The sequence below is a fragment of the Crocodylus siamensis genome, chromosome 15 (assembly GCF_052110815.1).
Source record: "Crocodylus siamensis isolate JL-2025a chromosome 15, ASM5211081v1, whole genome shotgun sequence".
Taxonomy (NCBI): Eukaryota; Metazoa; Chordata; order Crocodylia; family Crocodylidae; genus Crocodylus; species Crocodylus siamensis.
The window spans coordinates 19,772,040-19,794,848 of NC_143409.1; the positions used below are offsets into that span (position 1 = coordinate 19,772,040).

A 22,809-nucleotide genomic window follows, 5' to 3' on the forward strand; every position below is an offset into this window, starting at 1 on the left:
CTGCTGCTGTTAATGTTTCTACCAAGAACAATAATAATAGCAACCCTTCAAAAGCATAGCAAATAACCTAGAGCTAAGCAACAAGGGCCCAAGTATAAACTATTATAAATCTGCAATTCAACGCCATGTGCATTTAGAGGTCAGCTCTAGCAGATCCCATTGCATGGCCAGTACTGAATGACTGTTTTTACTTCAAATTAATGAAGAATTGATCCATCAAAAAAGAAATTAACTTCACATTATTAGACACCACAAATTATATTTATTATTCTTGTTGTTCTTATTAAATACTTATCTGGAGCTACAAAATTTCCCTTGCATAAAATGAATGCTAAGTGTATTCATCAACATACAAGAAGGTATGTGCAGACTATAGGAGAAATGTAAATTCAGAAAAAACTGTCTTCATGTTTCTGTACCGCATTTCTTGTACTACTTTTGCCTCATTCTCTGCTAAGTACTTTGCATAAAACAGGATCTAAATATGGACTGAATATTTAGTAGTGGCTTCAGATATATGCACCCAAAAACAGCAGCATGATTATAACTGCATACCCAATATCTGATTTGTGTGAAGACATGTATCTAGTTTTATAAGCCCAATCTTGGGGCACTTCTGAAACTCAGGACAGATTAATATATTGTATTCATAATTTGGTTCAGCCTCATCTAGTGCCCACTGAAGTCAATGGGAATCATTCCATCAACTTGGTCCTCAGGGCCCCTACACTGTTCAACATCTTCATCAGTGACTTGGACGAGGGGGTAAAAAGCACCCTGTTCAAATTTGCTGATGACACCAAGATGTGGGGGGATGTGGGCATGTTAGAAGGAAGGAATAGGCTACAATCAGACCTAGACAGGTTACAAGGGTGGGCGGATGAGAACGGTGGGATTCAACACTGACAACTGCAAGCTGATGCACCTGGGGAGGAAGAACCAGCAGCATACCTAGAGGCTGGGGAACTCCCTTCTCATCAGTGCAGAGGCAGAAAAAGATCTTGGAGTCATTATTGATGCCAAGATGAACATGGGCTGGCAGTGTGGGGAAGCAGTCAGGAAGACCAACCGTACCTTGTCATGCATCCACAGATGCATCTTGAGCAGGTCCAAGGAGGTGATCCTCCCCCTCTATGCAACACTGGTCAGGCCGCAGCTGGAGTCCTGCATCCAGTTCTGGGCGCCGCACTTCAGGAGGGATGTGGACAACATGGAGAGGGTCCACTCACATGATCAGGGGGCAGCAGGGCAGGCCCTACGAGGAGAGGCTACGGGACCTGAACCTGTTCAGCCTCCACGAGAGAAGGCTGAGGGGGGATCTTGCGGCCTGTTACAAACTAGTCAGACGGGACCAGCAGGCATTGGGGGAGTCCCTGTTCCCCCGAGCACTGCCAGGAGTGACTAGAAATAACGGTCACAAGCTGGCAGAGGGTAGATTCAGACTAGACATCAGGAGGTGCTACTTCACTGTCAGGGCGGCTAGGATCTGGAACCAACTTCCAAGTGAAGTGGTGCTGGCTCCTACCCTGGGGATCTTTAAGACAAGACTTGACAATCAACTTGCTGGGGTCGTTTGACCCCAATACTCTTTCCTGCCATGGCAGGGGGTCAGACTTGATGATCTGCTCAGGTCCCTTCCAACCCTACTAACTATGAAACTTAATGGCAGTGGATCAGGCCTTTCATGAATGTATTGTATGAGGCCTGATTCTATCCCACTGAAATCTTTGGAGGTTTTACCACTAACTTCAAACAAAGTAAATTTTGCCCTTGTATTTGCAGGCATGTCAAACCACTCCAACTGCTCTTTATGAGAATATATCTAAATGCTATTCAACTTCAGATACTCAGTGTTTCAATTTTAAGTTGAATAAACTATATATGTTTTTTGGCTAGTTTATATCAGAGTAAACATATATTTAGCCGCCCAGATTTAAACAATGGAAAAAATGTCAAGGTGGGCTAACAAACTACAGCACAACTAGGGCTGACATTTGCAGTTCAACACCATGATCAGATCATTCAAATAAATCTAATTATTCAAATGTACTAAATGATCTTCTGGACTCACGAATTCTTACCATAAAACATGAAGCTGGGGCAATTAAAAACATCATTCCACTTCCTTTACAAAAACAATTTTTTTCCGAGCCAAAATGTTTCATACAGGGTTGTTTTTGTATAAATCACATAAAGATGATTTTCAAATCAGATGTTTTTACTGAACATTACTATTCTTTGTGTTATGCTTATGTAGAATTAGATTGGAATCTTGCTAAAGAAAAGACAGACACATTTAAATGTCTTCTAAATTTTTCATCTTGCTATTTGCATAATATTGTACTGCTGCAACTGGTTAGCAGTATATATCTGCCTGAATTGTCTTTGACTGGTACTGTGTGTGTGATGGTTTTTCAAAAAATATTCTAAGGAATTAAAACAATACTCTTTTTCAGACTTCTATGCACAATAATTAGTAACAGTATATTTTCTTCTGATTTTCATTGGTAATGTGCCAAAAATATTATTTTTAAAATTGCAAATCAACATGAAAAACTAGATACAGTCCTAAAACACTCTTCAGTTTGTATGACTGCACTCTTCTTAATCTTAGAGAAATAAATGTCTTATGTCAAAGACCACAGCTGGTGTAAGACTGTCAGGAATCACTTTACATTTCAGATACTTTTACTTTCAGCCCACTTTTTAAAACTAATTGAAAAGGACATGACTCACAATACCCTCAGTGAAATAGTTATTGTAACAGCAAAACAGGTAAGCATTCCATTTAGCAAAAAGGTCAATTTTCTATATTTTGGCTACAGATATTTTACAATTCAGCTAGATTTGATTTTGAAGCCAAAAGTTTTAGTGCACTGTTCCTGCAGACCCTAGTCTTAAGGTTCTGCAACACTTATAAGAATCACAAATGGCAAAAAATCAGTCTTCTCCTGTAACTTTTTCAGAACAGTCCACATGGGTGGCATATATTATAACTTACACAAATTACCTTCAGAGATTGTTTCTATTATTACTTGTACTTTAGGATTCTTTTATGGCAATGCTGTTTTGATATATACGGGTCCTTTATTAGCAACTTTAACTGGTTAACAGTGTTTTATTTGGTGAATTCCTTTTGTTTTCCAGTAATATCAAACATACAAATCTGGAGAGCACTGGTTTGTATTCTAATCCTAGAACAGTAACAGGGCTGGAAAGCACCTGACTTTTGCCAGCTGAGAATTCACCTGACATGGGAAAAATCACAGCTGGTGCAAAGCTAGGGCTGCTACCCTTTATGTTCCCCCATTTGGCCTCAGTGCACGATACTTGTAAGGGTTATGAAAGGAAATGGTCATAGCACGTCTCAGTAGGTTGGCAAATGGCTTTTCAAGGCACAAATGCCTTAAATTAGACTAATCTGTTACGGTAAGGGTGACCTAGCCCACTGAAAGCCCCTCCTTCTCCTGTGCCAAGCAGAAGTTTCATAGATTTCATAGACTTCCATAGATTTCATAGACATTAGGGCTGGAAGGGACCTTGGAAGATCATCGAGTCCAGCCCCCTGCCCCCAGGGGCAGGAAGTCAGCTGGGGTCATAGGATCCCAGCAAGATAAACATCCAAATTTCTCTTGAAGGTGTTCAAAGTAGGTGTTTGAACCACCTCCAGCGGCAATCTATTCCAGACCTTGGGGGCTTGGACTGTAAAGAAGTGCTTCCTTATGTCCCGCCTGAAATGGTCACAGAGGAGTTTATGACCATTTGACCTTGTCATCTCCTTGGGCGCTCTGGTGAACAGACGTTCCCCCAGATCCTGGTAAGCACCCGTGATAAACTTACAGATGGCCACCAGATCACCCCTGAGCCTGCGCTTTTCCAGGCTGAAGAGTCCCATAGCTCCCAGCCTCATCATAAGATCTGTTTTACGGACCTCTGATCATGCACGTGGCTCTCCTCTGGACTCTCTCACACTTCTCCACATCCTTTTTGAATTGTGGAGCCCAAAACTGGACACATTATTCCAGCTGCGGCTTCACCAAGGTCGAGTACAACAGGAGAATGACATCCTGGGATTTGCTTGAGAAGCGTCTATGGATGCAAGCCAGTGTTTTGCTCACTTTACTAGCTGCAGCATCACATTGCAGGCTCATGTTCATCTTGTGGTCAGTCACGACCCCCAAGTCCTTTTCATCCATAGTGCTAGCCAGCATAGCCCTGCCAAGCCTATAAGCATGCTGCGGGTTTTTCTTCCCAAGGTAGATAAACTTGAATTTTTCAGTATTAAACACCATCAGGTTCTTGTCTGCCCGTTTGTTGAGCCTGTCCAGGTCAGCCTGGATTGCCCTCCTGTCCTCAGGTGTGGACGCTTTACCCAAAAGTTTGGTGTCGTCAGTAAACTTGGCCAGTATGCTTCTGATACCAATGTCTACATCATTAATAAAGATGTTGAATAGAGATGGCCCAAGAACAGAGCCTTGAGGGACCCCACTGGTCACAGGGCACCATGACGATTGACTTCCGTCAATTCCCACCCTCAGGGTCCGGCCGCGGAGCCAGTTCCCCAGCCAGTGGATTGTGGTGAAGCCGAGGCCGCAGTTGGCCAGTTTCGCCAAGAGGTGATCATGGGATACCAGATCAAAGGCTTTTTTAAAGTCAACGACATCAATCTCTTCCCCCTTGTCCAGGCAATAGGTCACCTAGTTGTATGAGGAAAAGAGACTGGTCAAGCAAGACCTACCTGCAACAAACCTGTGCTGGGTATCCTTCAGGATATTGCTGTCAGCTAGTCTGTTAAGGATGGCCTCTTTGATAATCTTTTCTAAGACCTTCCCAGGGATAGAGGTCAGCCTGATGGGCCTGTAGTTTGCCAGATCCACTTTCTTCCCTTTCTTGAAGATAGGCACCACACTGACCTTCTTCCAGTCTTTGGGCATTTCAACAGAGCGCCAGGAGGTTTCGAAGATCTGTGCCAGGGGCTGAGGCTTGCCAGCTCCTTGAGTACCCTGGGGTGTAAACTGTGAGGCCTGGCTGACTTGAAGATGTCCAGCCTCTCAAGGTGTTCCTTCACAAGGTCAGCATTGATGGAAGGTAAGGAATCATGTTCACCCAAGCATTCCTGTCCTGTAATGGGCAGGGGCGCCCCATGGCACTGGTGAAAAAAATGATGCAAAGTACCCATTTAGCAATTTGGCATTTTCCTGGGCATTGGTTGTCAGTTGTCCCATCTGGTTTGGTAGGGGTCCGATGTTGCCTTTGCTTTTCCTCCAGCTCACCACTTATCTAAAAAAGGACCTTTTGTTGTCCTTGATACGTGTAACTAGTTGGAGTTCAGTTGCAGCCCTGGTTTTCTGGTTCGCTCCTTGCAGGTCCAGACCAATGCAGAATATTCCTCCTTGGAGGTAGATCCACTCCTCCCTCTTTCTTTTTCGATGCAGGAGGTCTGCTAGCTCCCTGCAGAGCCAAGGGGGCTGCTGTGCCCTTTCAATGCCTTTCCTCCGAGACAGAATAGACCTAGCTTGTACATCCAAGATCGCTCCCTTGAGGAGCAGCCACTCATCCTGAACTCCCCTTCCCTTTGGGTCGTCATCCCTTAGGGCCTCACTGACAAGCCTCCTGAGCTTGTCAAAGTCAGCTTTCCTGAAGTCAAGGACTTCTGTGTTGCTGACTGACTTGCCAGCTTTACGGTGGATAGTGAAGGTGATCAGCCCATAGTCACTGTCACCCAGCTTGCCTTCAATCGAGTTGCTGATTAGGTCATCCCCCATAGCCAGTACTCTTAAGTTCTCTTAAGTGCCATGACCTGCTGGTTTTGCAAGGGTTGCTCAGCAGGCCAGGAGTGGCAGTAGTCCCCCCATCCCCTGACGGGCTTAGTTAAAAGTCCGGTGGAGCAGGTCAGCCAATCTGGCTGAGAAGAGCCTCCTCCCCAGCGGAGAGAGGTGGAGGCCATCCCTTCCCAGCAGCTCGCTGCCTCTCTCACCAAAAAGCGGGCTGTGGTCATGGAAGCCGAAGCCTTCCCGATGACACCAGTGCCACAGTCTTTGGTTTACTACCTCAGTCCTCCTCTCCCTCCTCAGCCCGTAGCCCAAGACTGGGAGGATTGAAGAAAACACCACCTGCGCCCCCAACCCCTTTAGCCCCGCTCCCAAATCCCTGTAGCACTTCATGACCCACCTGGGATTGCTCTGAGCTGTGTCATTTGTGCCCACATGGATAAGGAGCATAGGGTAGTGGTCAGTGGGCTGGAGGCATTCAGGGATCTTCTCCACAATGTCTTGGATATGGGCTCCCGGGAAGCAGCAGACTTCCCAGGCTAAGGGCTTAAACCAACAGAGAATCTGAACTTTAGTAGCTGCAACACATTTTTATGGTGGGTTCATAAACTTGCCTAGAGCACTAAGCCTCTTGTTTTCACAGTTGTTGTATAGTCTTCTACAGAGCTTCCTGAACTGTAGATCTTTCCAAGATGTGCTAGAAGACAGCACTGCTGCCACAGACCTCCTAAGGTCTGCAGTGTTCTTTTTACATCATGACCAATGCAACCTGGTGCGGTTCTCAGTCTAAACAAACACGCAATTTATTTGGCATGCTCTTAACTGTGCTTGGAATGTGAGTGTGTGCCCTTATGTAGGCCACTTGGAATTCTGCTCTATATTAATTGCTCACTTTTTACTGCAAGTGCAAAAATTTTGGCTCCTGAGGGCAGGATTTCCTGACAAAAATGCAGGGTTGTCCATCCTATGTTTACTCAACTGTATTTAAGAGTCTGGATAAACTTTCTTAAAACTTTCCAGAGCTGAAGCAGGAACAATTCTGGCCGGGTTGAATGGGATACCCAAGCAGGAGGAGAGATACTCAGTGATTGTCTGCCTTCTTTTTGTTTCTCCACAAAAAATTCTTCAGAACAGCTAAAAAGTTTTGTACCTGCCTACCTTTCTTCAAAAAGGCTCAAGCATGGTGTAGAACTAAACTGTAAAAGCAATTGTTAGCTTACATACATATCCAAAGATGCATCCTATTTTTCCTGAACAAGAACTGTACAATATTACTGAGAATTTTGAACGCCTGCTTCTGGTTTTCCAGCTGCAGATTTCTATTACCTAGTAACATTCAGGCTTTCCCACCTGTCAATTTTATGGATTCTTGCAGATGCCCATTTCCTCTCTGTTGTGGAATATAAACATGTATATTTCAATAACTGGACAACAGGTACAAATGTACCTAATACTTAGCCCAATTTGGACCTGTTTTTTTATCTTACTATTAATGTTTCACTTGACCAGACATTTGTAGCCAACAGAATGTTATTGTCCCATATGGTTTCTTCGAGCACATGGCTATTCCAGAAGTGTTTTAACATTGGAATAACTGTCTACTAACAATTTTGTGGACACACATTATTAAGTTTGTTTTTGTGGAACAATACTCGAACAAAAACTGAAGAGTAAATTCTAGATTGTAAATGTTCTCATTTAAAAAAAACCATAGAGAGAAGAATTATATCTCTACTTTGCTTGACTATAATCTTTTGAGAAGCTGCTCCACAGGCCTTCAACAGATGCTCTGCTCTAGAGCCATGAAAAGTCATTCAAGGAGGGGGAGGGGGAGGGGGAGAGGTTCAGGGGGTGTGGTTCACATGCTTCAGCCCATATATGCTCAATTGTAGCCTGTGGAGAGTACATCTGGTTCAGCCATGGCCATGTGTGAGGCTTGACTTGGCCAAAATACAGGCTTACAATAGTGCTCTTACAGCTTTAATGTATGCCTATTTTCTTGCCAAACTCAAATACTGCCAAAATTTGGCTAAAGATGTTTGCTGGATTGCACAATATTTAAAGCTTAAATCCAACAACTCTTTGCAAAAACAACTGTATTGTGTCTTTAATGTTTATAGATGTTAGCAATATTTAATTGTTAGTAGTATTTTAAGTTTACAATCTTGCGTTTGCAGTAAATTACCTTTGAAAGGGTCTTTCCATTAGCTGTAAGTGTCACGAGTCCTGCACAGCACACCAAGGCACTGGAGCTAGATAGGCCAGAACCTGGTGGGATGGTTCCATCTAACAGACAGTTCATTCCAGTTGGGTTATTAAGACCAAAATGTTCCTAACAATGAAAAAATACACAATCTCAGCATCAAGTAGAGACAGCCTTCAATTTGCAAATATCCTATGCTTAGGAAGAGAGTTTCTCTTGATTTAAATTTCTGATGTCACCAAAAAGAGGGAGGGGAGTTTTAACATTTTCTTTTTCTAACCCTTGAAAACCAAAACCATGGGTACATTTACACTGCAAAGGTATGAATGCAGCCTGTGCTAGCTCAGGGACTGATAGCAGTGTAGCTGCAGAAGCACAAGACTCATCATACGCCAACCACCCAAATATTAACCCACATTCTTGGGCAGCTTTTGCAGCTTCTGCTAAGTAACTGTAGTTACACTGTTATTGGTTCCTCAGCCAGCTCATTGAAATATAGCTCATATGTGTCTCTATGAGGTGCAGTAACACCTAGACTGCAGCGTAGACATACCCTTAATAAAAATGTGTAGAGAAGTGCGTGAGCACAAAGTTTTATGATCATTTCAATCTTTGATCTATCTTAACACTCATGCTCTCTCAAAGAATTCTTGAAGTCTGATATTTTGCCTACCCAGGAGAATTTTGAGGCAGACACGTTTCTTTCTTTTCTTTTTTTTTTTTTTAAGTTACATGGTTTAAAACTAAAACACTGGCGGTTTTATCCCAGCCTTGAAAGCTAGCTAGACTGCCATGATAAGTTATTTTTTAGTTGATACTATTTTTTCAATTAATATTGTAAACCCCTCCCAGATATTTAGAGTCTGTTTTGGCTCTATTAAGAGAGGTGCTAGCAGAGCACTGCTGATTTCCCCCTCCTTCCAGACACTTTGCTACTACTCAGGCACTGTTCTGTTAAGTTATCTCTAAATTCTGGTGCTCCTGATACAGGATTCTTCCAGGTCCTACATTCTGTATTTGTAATCCAAATTATGTGGAAATGTGCAGAAAATCATCACACTTGAATTTTAAGGTACATTTTAGTGATATGGTAGTTTTACAAGTTTCCAAACAGCATTAGCAAATAGGAATGCCAACTCTCTGACTAATATAGACAATAAATATTAGGGGCGTGCAAAGTGGGCCATATTTGATTCGGATTTGGCCTGATATGGGGGACAGTGATTCAATTTGTTGATTCGAATCATTGTCCCAATTCAATTTGGCCAAACCTAAAGATTCAATCCTGATTCGGAGAATCAGCTATTCAGCCACAGACACAGCTTTAAATGTATTTTCTACATACTTCAAGGTACCAAGCGTGGTTCGTGAATGCTGCAATGCTGGGGTGGCTGGAGCATCCCACAGGAACACGGAGGGGGGCCCCCATGCACTTGGTGGCAGACCAAGAAGTGGACTGGAAGTACTTCCAATCCACTTCTGGGTCTGCCACCGAGTGCGCAAGGGACCCCCCCCCACACCTCCCCAGCTCAGCGATCGGCTATGGGGGGACCCCGGGTGCCCCCCCAGAGCCAGGAGGCACCAGTTGCTGAGGCAGGGGGAGGGGTCCCCTGTGCACTCCACAGCAGACCCAGAAGTGGACTGAAAGTGCTTCTGATCCACTTCTGGGTCCACCACCGAGCATGCTGGGGACCCCTCTGTGCTCCCATGGGATGCACCACCCGCCTCACCATCTCAGCATTCATAAGCCATCTGGTACCTTGAGGTATGTAGAGAAAACATTTAAAGCTGTGTCTATGTCCAAATCATCAAATCTTTCCTAATGTCTCCCAATTGATTCAGAAAGATTGAAGGGTCTCCTGATTTGATTCAGATTTGGAGATTTGGCTGCCAAATCAGGCTGAATCTCCACTGAATCAAATCAGCAACCGAAGCTTTGCACAGCCCTAATACAACTATATATTTATTAGTTTCTGGAAGAAAAATGATGGCTATAACATTGGTTCAGCTACATCTACGGTACTGTGGAGTCACCTTTTCTGTTATTAACTACTTATATATATTATACACACATAAATGTATATAGTAAATGATAGTGGGGAGTAATAGAAGTATTTTTACAAACGAGAGGTGAAATTTCCTAATTCTCAAGTGGCTGAGCTTATGTGAAACCACTCTCCTTTTAATAATATATATCACTTTATTTCTTTTGGTAACAGTGAAGTATTGTTTTTATACTTCACTAAGTGTCAAAATGTAATGAACTTGTATGTGCATATAGACACAAGATATATTTTTCATGTTTCATTTGTAGATCTCAAAGCGCCGTAAAAACATGGTATTTCATTTTAATAGTTCTGTTTTTCTTCGGAATAACTTATATATATAATCTTTATCACATGTTGGTACAGAATAAACAATAAACTGTATCAATCAACATATCACATGCATAAATGGTATAAATATATATAACATATCTTTGTGTCAGTGAAGATTTATATGCTAGATTTATATGCTAATAAGCTACGTAATAATCATCATAAACAGAAAAATACCAATATTTCTAAAAAGAAATGCATCTAAAAAATATTTCTAAGTCTTCTCCTGAAGTACATCCAACACTAGGTAACAATGGTGGAGTTTGAGAAAAATATAAGAAAACAGTTGTTGGATGTGTCACATAGCCACTACAAATTATCTAAAAATTTCCTTTCCAGAAATACAAACAAATTATTAATTGAAATACTATTCCTGCCAATGTCCTTTCATGAAGAACATCAAACTCGTTTTAAAAAAAGCACTTGAGTAATGTATTTAAACAGAAACTGATCCACAATATTCTCTTGCATGTGAATCAGACTTGCAAACTTATCACGCAATGTTTAAATAAAAAAACTTACTCCAGTTTCAAAAATGAATATGGACTTTGCCAAGTTCTGCAAGAGTTGTATCCCAAAGGATAACATGTTCAATTTAATATAAACAGATTATCCTGTTGGACCTTCTTCATACTTGCCTTTCCATGTTTCTTAAAAGTTTGTAACTTTTATGCTTTCTTTCTGCCAGCATAAACCTGTTTTGCATATTAACCATCAAGTATCAAAACTTGTTCCTAAGTCACAAATCTCAAAAGCAAGTTCTAAACTAAGTAGAGCCACTGAGGTAATGTTATCCACACTGCAAGAAAAACCATACTGCTGTAAATAAAGTGAGGCTAAATATGCAAAGTGAATACAATTCCAATAAATGCTTTCCTTATGGAGTAATGTAAAACTGGAACTGTTCACCTTACTGGAAATATGAGTGAGTGAGTAGGGATTGAAACACATAGGGTTGTAATTTAGGAATTTTACATGGAAATAAAAATATTTTATGTGAAAACAATTGTAAAGTATAACACATTTTAAAGACACTAAAAAACAGATAAGTGAAAATATTTAGGTACCTAAGGCCTAAGTAGTAATTGGGCACATTAGGCACTTTTACATATGCTCTGGGGGTGAGTGGGAGGTGCTTTAATTTGCACCTGAGTGGCTCTGAGAGGCGCTCTAACTAAAGCACCGTCGAATCTCATGTATCAGCGTCCCTGTGTTTAAAAATGGCAGCAGGGTTGCTTGAACAAAAGTTCATTCAAGTTTTAGTTCAAGTGCCCCCGTCGCCATTTTTAAACACAGGGACACTGATAAACGAGACAGAGGAGGCTGCTGGAGCGCAGTAATAGCCACAATCCAGCAGACTTGATTAATCGAGTCTACTCCAACACACTGTAATTACAGTGCTTGAATGAGTGTAATTACTGAATGAATCTTTGACATTTCTATAGTTTAATTACAGTGTGTTGGAGCAGCCTCCACGCTCGCGTGCAGGCACCCCTAAATACCCTCTGTGGATCTAGGCCTAATTAAACTATAGAAATGTCAAAGATTCATTCAGAAGTAGGTATATATTGCAATATATTTCCTCTTTGCCCAGTAAAAATCTCCCTTATTCTGATCCCTACATACTTTTTAAAAGCCACAGTCAAGATAAAAGGGAACAATTCTTCACAATCTCGTAAGTGAATTAAAAGAATTCTAATTCTAATTGAAGGCTTCTGCTGATTTGCAATTACACTTAAGCTCCTTATTAAACCTGATCAGGATTTTTTATGAGACTTTTTAAATTAGAAAGTAGCTAATCATCTACTCTGAAAGTCTTCAGAGGAAAAAGTTGTTTTTGACCCATTCCCCTTTTGAAAAAAATTTGGAAAAAAGCTTTGAAAGGGTTGAACTGTCCCTTCTCACCATTTTTAAATCAATACCTTCATTTTTTTTCATTTAGGATTACTTTTGTTTTTAAAAAATAGGTAAATTTAAGTTTTAAAAATGTAAAGGTAAAAAATTACACTTACAAAATTGTCAGAATAGTGCTCTGATGGAAACAATCTAACTGTTTTTTTCAGATGTTCAGTTCACAAAGAATTCATGATTCTTTTTATCCTCATTCAAAATTCTTATCAGATTAGGAAACTTTCCTGCCAAGCTCTTTTAGTTTATTTAAGAACTTCTGAAAGTCCCAAATAAAAACAAAACATTAAAAAAACTTGTATCTTTAATAACTTACGGTAAACTATTGAAGTTGAAAGTCTTTTAAATCTAATGTACTATGTCTGCTTTATGCAGTTTACTCCTTTTACATATTTCTTCCACCTTAAATGAGCAATAAAATAGGTTAGTATAATTACCAATTCTCATGCATTACCTGCATGTGTGTTTCCAATATTCCTGAGAATTACTTAATTTAAAAATGCTTTCCCTGGGAAAAAAAAAACATTTTAGATTCCATTTATCGAACCCTCAGACCTATTTAAAATATGTGTTCTATGTTCTGCACTCTCCTTTTAACTTTAAAATAGAAGAATGTGAACCAGAAACAGACTATGAGCTTGACCATGACCTCACTGACTAAATGCATTGTTCTGTATAATATTTTTTTCATAAGTGTGATGTAAGTTGAGTGTTTTTACAATAATTTCCAAGCAAAACAAATAACAAATTCAAATTTTAAAAGAAACATAAATAGTACTTTACTTAAAAATCTACAAATTATGGTAATAAAATATTTATGAGGTATACAAATAAAACTGTTTGTATTAAATTATTATGGTATATTTATTATAATAGACATATCATATTGTAATCTTAAACATTGGCTCTCAATAGGATATGTGCATTAAACAAATTTGCTTTACCTGAATTCCTTTCAATCCACATAGGAAGTAGTTGTGCCACAGAGGTTTTGTTTGGTTAATCTGAATGTTATTAACGCTAGTACTGAAATCCCTGCAAAAAAGTAAGGTGAGATTTAATATCAGTGAATTTAGTTAGTTAAAAAATATAGCTTACTGCTGCCACCTGCTGATGAAATTGCAACATTAACATTTTATCCTGAACATTTTTCCAATACACTATGTATTGCCTTGTATTTCTCTGTCTCTCCTTCCACCCTATGGATCAGTTATTCAAAAAGTTTATTAAACAGAGGCATAATAATAGGTCCAACTTATTATAAAATAAGTTATATAAAATATGTTCGTGGCTTTTTAAAAATTCTGTTGGAAACAGCTCACAGGGAAACAGCTTTTAAAACTTGCAAACAAAATGCATTTTTTACATTTGCAAGTCAAATATTGTAGCATTGCAGTAGAAACATCAGCACCTGAAAAGGAAGATATCTCCTAATCAGATGACTGATTACAAAAATAGTAAGACTAGTTAGACTACTATCTGGAACCACTCAGCTTGCAGTAATCAATCCCATCTTAGTCTTACCGGCAGATACATGGTAAAGCAGTGGGGACAAATGTATAGCCTGCAGCTTGAATCTGGCCTGCAAAGCTACTCTGTCCCATCCACTGAGCTACCAGCAGGCCACTAGAAGGCAGGAGATGCGGTCAGGGAAGTGGCCTGCCGCTGAATCCAGTGCCCTCAGAGCTCGGTGGACATGGCAATCAGCGGCAGGAAGACAACAAGAGGGCTGACGCACCCTGGTTGTTCTCTGGATGCCTTTCCTGTTGCCAGCACCTCGGCCCTACCTCTCTAGCTACTGGCCCCCGCCACATGCCCTGTGCTGGAGTCGGAGCTCCTGCTGTGGCACAGGGGTTGAGGTGGCAGTAGCTCCATCTCTGGCATGGGGGACATAGCAGAGACTAGAGCTGCTGCTAAGTGCCATCGGTTGGGACTGGAGGTACTGCTGCCACTGCTTCCTCACATCCTGTGCTTAGTCCAGCCTGCAAGGAGCCCCATAGTTCAGATCTGGCTTGAGGCACAAAGTGAGTTTGACACTACTGTGTTAATATAGATACATGAAAATCTATGACCATGTCCTCCTTTAGAACAGATTTCAAGCTAGGTCTGCTCAGGAATTCTGAACACAGATGACTGCAAGACCAAGAGATGATGAAGACCAAGAGATGGACATAAAGGCTAGGTTCAGACATTCAAAATGCTCAAGGGGAAACTGATCTAAGTTATGCAGGTTTTTGTAAGCGGCATAATTTAGGTCTGTAGCAAACAGAATACATATTTGCCTGGGGAAGGGGTAAGCAAACCAGTTTCTCCAATTTTTTTAACTGGTCTGCATGTGCCAAACTCCTATTCCGTTATGGGCATAGATTGGTTTTGTGTGCTGAACTTCTGTTTCGTTATGGGTACAGACTGGTTTCCAATCACTTACACCAGTAGAAGTATAATATCTATACCTGGCCAAAGAGGTAGTTAGTGTGGGACAGGGGAAGGCAGTAGAAATAGAAAAAACAGACCAGCTGCGTAAGATCCTGGAAGTGAAGACAAAGAGGTCTAATGGGATGCTCGGAACAAGGGGAGAGACCAGGGAAAGGATATGAAATGGGACAGATTTAACAAATATGAGGAGGCGAGTAGCAAAACTACAAGTGCCAATTTAAGAGGGAGCACCAGTGTGGCAACCTTAGGGAACCTGCACCAAACGGCCTGCTACTGGAGGCCACTCCCCAGCCCAAGCCACTGGGGTGGAGGGAGCCCAGCTATAGCACGTAAAACTCTGGCCCCTGCTTGGCCCCTCCCCAACACTCCACTAGTAGTATAACTTCCCTCCTGCTCTGGCCAGCACACCAAAGGAGCTTGCTATGCCTCTGTAGGAGGTACATGGTGCAAGATGTCTGATTTGAAGACAACTGGCTAAGGAGGATTCCATCAGAAGAATAACATTTTATTTGCATTTATACATCACCTAGTCCCAGCTCATGTCTAGGATTCCTGGGCACTGTGGTAATATAAAGAATTATAATACATCTCTGTTAACAGCACTGAAGATTGTTATGAGAGGGGAAGGATATAAAAAGGGTAATATAATTTCCTTTCAAGAGATATGAGATGAACTTTAAGGCTAGGGACAGACAGTCAGAAAGCTGGGGCCTGAATTGATTCAATCTTTGCAGGTTTGTTTAACCTGCCTTGATTGAACCAATTTGCAAGTGAATAGACATTCATGAAATGCAGGCACATGCCTGCAGCGGCTGGGGGGGGGCAGTTATGAGAGCAGCCCTCAGCTGCAGGGAGGCTGTGCTGGGGAAGTGTGGTCAGCCCTGGCAGTAGCTTGGAGTGAACTGGCCAGGGAAGGGGTTTAATTCCCTCCACTTGCACTCTGGGACACCGTGACAGGGTACAGACACTGTTAGGGTTACTCCTGCTTCACCACTCCTTGGGCCGAGCCAGAGGCTGGCCGGTATGATCCCCTTAGGCTGGGAGGCAGAGAGGTGTTATTCCTCTGCACTGGGGGGACCACAGTGGGGTCTGCTCGCCCCGACCACCACTGCCGCTCACTTCCTTCAGGGAGTAAACGGTGAGATAAGCCCCCTCCGCCAGAGGCAGAAGGGAAATGTTCCCCTCTTTGCCCCCCACGTAAGGGGGCCATGCCAGCCAGCCTCTGGCCATGCCCTACCCCTGCCCATGGAGCAGCAAGGGGGAGTGACCCTGTCACGGTGTCCCCAGAGTGCGAGCCTCTTTCTGGTAGGGGGGCCATGCTCTGGGCAGAGCAGGGCAGGGAAAGCTACTGTGGACTATGCGGGGTGAGCTTTGGCATTGGCACTAGAGGAACTTGAGGCTTTGGCCCCCTCCAAGCCCCAGTGCTGCCACTCATCCCACACAGTCTGTGGTAGCTCTGACCCCCCGATAGCAGACCCCACACTGGAAAGAGACTCATGCTCCCCAGACACCAGGATAGAGGCTGCTGCCTCATCAGGCACTGCCCCCTCTCCACTCCAGCAGCAGGGTTGGAGGCCCAGCCAGAGGCCAGCTGCCAGAGCTCCTTAGGCGAAGAGGCAGGGAAAGGGGTTATTTCCCCCTCCATCTGGCCTCTGGCAGATGGGACAGAGTGGGGGCTTATCCCACTGCTCGGCCTACACAGGGAGCAAGCGGCAGTGGTGGCAGTCAGGGCAGGCAGACCCCAGCTGCAGTCCTCTGGGAGTAGAGGGGATAATAACCCCCATCCCTGCCTCTTCTGCTCAGGGGCCATGCCTGCCGACATCTGGCCATGCCCTGACCCCACCACTGTAGCAGAGAGGGCTAAGCCCCAGGCGGACCCTGGCCCAGGTTGTACGGATGTGATGGTGTGGGGAATTAAACCCCCACCCTGGCCAATTCACTCCAAGCTACCGCCAGGGCTGGCCATGCCCCTGCCGCTTGAGCAGCCGGCAGAAACATGCAGGTCTGCACCAGTGGGACAGGGGAGGGTGGGGAATAAGCATCTTCCCTGCTCCCTTCCGGGGCCAGCATCTGGCCAGGCCCCCACCCCTGTCTGTTCCTGCTCCAGCTAGGGAGTAGAGGTGCAGGGAGAGCCCTGCTCTGCTGGAGCAGATCACCCAACTCAAAGAGCATGCCAGGATGCTGGAGGACTCTGGTTTAACTTAAACCAGGACAGGGTCTGGGACAGAAGTTGCATAAACCAGTTTGAGTTCAATCATTTAAGTCTGATACTACATTCAACCAGGTTTATCTCAAACCAGTTTTGGCCATTTTGAAACTGGTTTATGTGCAGTGAACTTATGTTCTGTTACAGGTTTAAACCACTTTCTGATCACTTAAACCAGTTTATGTGCAATGTCTGTCCCTTGCCTAAAGCACTGCCCATCTTAGATTCTAATTCCAATCCAGTTCACCACCAGTAGCAAGACTGCTTTTAGTAATTAAAGAAAGCAAAATGCAAATTTTAAAATCAAGGAATTCCTTTCCCTACATCAAGAGCTATGATTTGGGCTTTAAAAAGTGTTCCAAGTTGTCTTGTGACAGTCACTAGGACAAATAAATACAGCCTGATCCTGTAAGAAGAAAATCAGCTGCAAAGTGCTGAATGTCTTCTACTCCCATTTACCAACAGTGAGAGCTCGCAATCTCTGCAAATCCAGCAACTGTGAAGTAACCAGAAAAAACCATGGAGTGATAGAGCTAGGGCATTTATTCACGTGCTCCAGGAGTTGTGGGGGGTAGCACTTTAATTAGAGCGGCTCTGGGAGCTGCTCTTATTAAAGTGCCCATAGTGTCACATGTATCAGCGTCTCCACACTGAAACATGGTGGCGGGGGTTGCTTTAACTAAAGCTCATCAAATGAGCTCATCAAATGAGCTTTAGTTAAAGTGATGACTGTAGATAAAGCGTAATTACCATGCTCCAGGTGACTCAATTAATTGAGTCTGCTGTGAAGTGCTGTAATTACAGCCTGCCAGAGCAGCCTCATACACGTATATAGGTGCCCATAGTGCCTAATCTAGATTTGAAAATATCTTAGTACCTTCCTAACTCTGTTGTTGGTGAAGTCCAAAACTGCTAGGAATATTTGATTGCGCAGAATATCTCTTCTGCAAGCTGATTCTTATTAACAATATTTTTTCTTAGTAGTAGACACCCAAACATAGAAGCACCCCTATACCTATTCAAAACAGCACTTATTTAAGATGTGTAAATGCCCTGAACATGGACGGGGCCTAAGGGAAGTGAAAGACTAACAAAAAAGGTCTTATCCCTTTAAATGTGCATAACAATTGCATTTTAGAGCTTTCTCTGCTCTTCCAAACCTTGATCAAGGCTTTCTTTTTCATTACTTTTGATCTGCTTGCTGAAGCACATTTGAATTTTCCATTTTGGACTGGTAAAATCTTTACTGTGTTTATTTACAGATTGTAATTCCAATAGTAACTTTTCCTACTGATGTATTTTGGACCTCCAAATATAAATTTTGAAGGTATAAAAGATAATCTTTGGAATATTTTGTTTCTCATTTAATTAAAATGTCCTAAATCTGAATACTGCTACAGAAATTATCCAGATAAATATTGTGGCTTCCTATCCCAATGATGTCCACACATTGCATTTTTCTGTACAAAGAGTACATGCATAAGAAAGTGTGCTATCATTTAGAAACTGGAGTTAATCTGCATCACTAAACAGAACATGACTGGGTCTAGCTGATGCTGGTTCTGCAATGGTAGCTCAGCACAAGAAGTACTTAGGAGGTCAGGAAGGGCTAATGAAGGTTATTCAAGCATTATGACAAACTAGAGTTCCTGAAGTACAATCTACTGTGATAGGGTACAGCCTCTGGACTCCTCAGAGGCATTTTGGCTAACACAGCAAAATCTTTTCTAGGGGCTTTAAGGGAACAGATAATCTATTATCCTTGCGTAGGCTGCAAATCATGCTTCTTACACTGGTTTAGAAATGGCCTACACATTTTTTTTTACTGGCTTAGCCATCTACACTAATGGTGTGATAGTCTTACCAAATATTTAAACTAGTATAAGCTCTTCATTTCGCAATGTATATTTCTAGCCTGATATACCACATATTCTCAGGTGTGGACTTAAAATGCTTATACTATGTCTGCTTGGAGCTACCTTTCTTTCTCCTGCTCTTCGATCTCACAACCTGAACTTTCTTTCCTAATTACTCTTCAGGCCTTCTAGCTATATGCCAAACTACCTCAGTCTGCTCCCACTCAACTTTTCTTCTATTGTTGTCAGATCCTTATTTTCTTACATGAACTTTCTTGATAACTCCCCAAATCTACCACAGTATCGTCATGAGTCTAGATCAAATAAAAAAGAAAAATGCATAACCAGAAGGCTGCAATACTTTTAATTAATTGAGATCAAAAAGGAGGTTGTTTAGTCAGGAGTCGAACAGGTAGGCTCTGAGGGAATGTCCTACTACCTCAATATGTCCCCAAATCATCAAGAAGTATCTTGATTGCCAAGGGGGTGTGCCCTAGAAAGCAGTGTTTCCCTTGCTCTATTCCCTTTGCATTCATATGTGACATGCAAAAACTTTGGAAGCTTCATCTCAGTTGCACATTCTCTCCCCCTCATTGAGCTGCTCCATATTGTATAAATAATTAAATATTCAGTGGGTCAGAAAGCGAGAATGGCAGAGTAAGATTTCAACCTGAGTCTTCTGCACCCCAAGGTACCCCTAACCACTGGTTTACTGGAATATTTAATTTCTCTGTCATAGCTTTAAAAAAATGTAAAAGTCTAATTTTCCATTCTGATGCAGAATAAAAAGCAATCTTTAAAACACTTATGTGCAGGGTACCTTCAGGGCCCTAACTAGAAGCAGCACACTATAACAAAAAGTAACGTATGCATATACACGTAGATGAACAAAATGAACAGAAGCATTATAATGAAATCATTCTATACGTCTGTTATGGTGTACCCAAATGAGCTGTCTTACCTACTCAGACATTATCCATGCCCATGTTCAACTGTTAGTATCAGCTATCCTGTTGAGGGTACAAGTTGACCAAATGAATTTTTACCTCTTTAATTCTTGAAGACATTGCCTAACAAAGAATGCTTTTTTTCCTCTTTTCAGAGAATGCATGGGAAACTTTACCTCTGCTGCAGGATAGACATGAGAATTCATGTGCATGTGTATCAGGTAGTGAGGTGTTTTTATGAGAAGTGATTAGCTGATTGATATTCCTTCTCACCCTCAATGCTATTTAATCCTTGTTTTTTCTGGACAATTTGGCTCATTATCACAGTACTTTGTCAGATTGTCAACTGAAGTTTCAACCTGCTACCTGAAATTTAAGAGCAGTCAGCTAATGACTGATTTCTTCAGTACAAGGCTTTCATAACTGTGCCATGAGACAGATAACCAGCTAGCTATTATTATTCTGAAGTATTTCCCAGAACACTCCTCAAAGTGTTTTATCAGGATAGTCGCTACACTTACATTCTTAACTACAATGCACTAGGCTAGTGAGGAGTAGCCTTGAGGACCTGAAAGTTGAACAGTTCTTGAATGAGCTTTTAGTCCAACTGAAATCAAAGGGCACTTTGTTACATGAGAAGCTTTTAAGATCTGAGAAGGTGATTCTTTACAACCTGTTCTCTGTTATGTCTTTCCCATAAGTTAAAACAAACTCTAAGTGAAAGAGGCGTGCAACAGTATGAAACATTTCAGCAGTACGTAAATCAAAGATTTACATCAAATGCAAAGGAGTAAGACTACTGGGGCTTGTGGTTAAAGCCTTGTTAGCAAAGGTCACATGCTTTTCATTCACCACAAGCATAAGCCCTAGTGCTGATACAGATTGGAAGAAGATAAAGCAAGTTAAAGGCAATTGTTGATATATAAAGCCTTAGAAGCGTTGAAAGACATACTCCGTTTTGATGAACTATGTGGATATATTTTGGCTTCACTTATAACCAGGAGTTTCTTCAGTAAAGCAGAGATGCTATCTGCTGTATTCAGAAAGCTTACCTTCTAGACCTAAACCATATGGCTCCAAATTGAAGCCAACAAAGCTATAAAATCTACTGAATGTGCATGCAATTTTAATTCAAGAGCGATATCTAGGTTTAATTAACTTTAATTACTTTAACAAAAACTCATTTAGGTTATTTGATGTGCCAAGCTCTGGCTCAAAGACAGTCAAGTCTCACCATGCTTTTATTTTCTGCCACCCTTTCAGATACAACTAAATGTAAACACTTTTCTAATTGAGAGAGATCCCATTCATTTATACGGCCCTGGTCACATGCCATCTGAATTTCAGGAGACTGCTGATGACTGTAGACAACAGGCCTAATTTAAATCTGGAATTTAAAATTCCAAATTCTCAACAGCTAAACCTTCGGTGAAAATATTTCTAAAGTCCATAGAGATCTTGAGAGAAGTGGTATGTGAAGGGAAACTTAAACAAAGAGGTGAAGAGAAATAGTAGATCTGGCCTTTGGGGCCAGTATAGGCAGTATAATTAGTAGCAATGATATTCCATCCAGTGAGGTAATATACTATTGTATACACTTAATCTGCAACCATATCATTTTGTACTGTTAGCCTGCTAGAGATCACAAGATCTCATTTATATTACAATTATCATATAAATTAGCATAAAAAAACAAGTACCATACTTACAAGTACAAAGGGTTTGTATTCGCCAGTTGGATAACTTGAGTTTTTACAGGTTCTACCATTATAAGTATATCTTGTTCTACAGCCATAGGTAACACTGCATACCCACAGTAATCTATATGCTCTCCTAAAAATAAGCAGAATTCCAGCATTTTTTAATAATTCTTGTTATAGTCAGCTGTACCAGAAAAAATAAGGTCAATTCTAAATGCCAGAGGCACCAAGTACATGGGGGCCTGAGGGCCCGGCCCAGCCCAGCCCCACACCCCACCCCCTCAGGAAGGGGGCTGTCACCTAAAATGTGTAAAACTTCCCACATCTCCATCATCTTAGCCCCCAGACACCAAAAATAAAAGTTGGCGCCTATGCTAAAGGCTTTACAGAAATGCAAATTTCTTAATAGTCTACATTGTAAAATATGTACACTACAACTCTGTTTAGTTCATTAATTTTAGTGGATGGCTTCTCCACTTTTTAAACTCTATATTAGTGCAAAATAATTTAACATTTCTCCAGGGATATTGTCTACCACATCACTTTTTAAAACATTATGTTCTTTAACATAGTTACATGAAATCATAGACTTATAAAAAGATTGTTGCCTAGTAGTTAGAACAAGGAAACTAATTGTGCTTCATATGAAACTAATAAAACTAGCAAAATAAGCAAGTTAAATCATTTTCATTAAGTGGTAGCTAATATGCAGTGCAGAAAAATGCAATGCATGATGCCCCTTCCTGTGACTTCCTCAACTGATCTTGGATGACTCATTAGCCAGTGAATCAGGCTTATGCAGGAATTTTTTGTTAAGCTATTCCTGAACTTTTTCCAATAAATAATAATTATGATACTTAATCATCCTCAATACAGTTATTCACAAGATACAAAATGACATTTAAAAAGAAAATGGACTCAGTACATACCCATCTCTTAGTAATAATTTTCAGTTAGCATCTGTTCCCCATTCTGATTATCTTACAGAAAACCACAGGAAAAATTACAATTGACTGCACACAGACTAATTTATTTGTAATGTGTATTTGTAATGATTCCTTTCACTGAGAAAGTCATCTGATCAGCTGGATCACATTTTAATTGTTTGGGGATCTGTTACCTAAGAAAGGGTATGATCATAAAAAGATGAATGCCAGAAGGAAGTCATAAAACAAACATACAAAATAAATAACTACACCATACCCCTAGACCTGAAATGGACCTGAAGTTAGCTATTCTAATCACTCTGGGCACAAGTGTGTAGCACATCTGCAGAATAAGAGAAAGGGGATTGCAGGAAATGACGTCTCACTTTTATCAAAGTGTAATACTCGGTGCCTGAAGACATGCTGCAGCTGATTTAAACTGAGGTACTGAGAAAAATACAGACTGATTTCATGAACC

At 41.4% G+C, this 22,809-nt stretch overlaps 1 protein-coding gene across 2 annotated transcripts in view; it reads right to left on the reverse strand.

Moving 5' to 3' along the window:
* Positions 1-22,809, reverse strand: part of GALK2 (galactokinase 2) — an 88,602-nt gene that overhangs the window by 57,568 nt on the left and 8,225 nt on the right. The window contains exons 1-4 of one of the 2 annotated variants that reach the window (XM_090028701.1): positions 22,335-22,372; positions 21,415-21,538; positions 13,205-13,295; positions 7,957-8,103 (exon numbers count right to left, since the gene is read on the reverse strand). In XM_090028701.1, the coding sequence (XP_089884827.1) occupies positions 7,957-8,103; positions 13,205-13,295; positions 21,415-21,538; positions 22,335-22,338 (366 nt within the window). In that variant the 5' untranslated portion in view covers positions 22,339-22,372. Of the gene's footprint in view, positions 1-7,956; positions 8,104-13,204; positions 13,296-21,414; positions 21,539-22,334; positions 22,373-22,809 lie in introns of those variants that run through there. The other variant, XM_090028700.1, reaches the window with a different exon arrangement.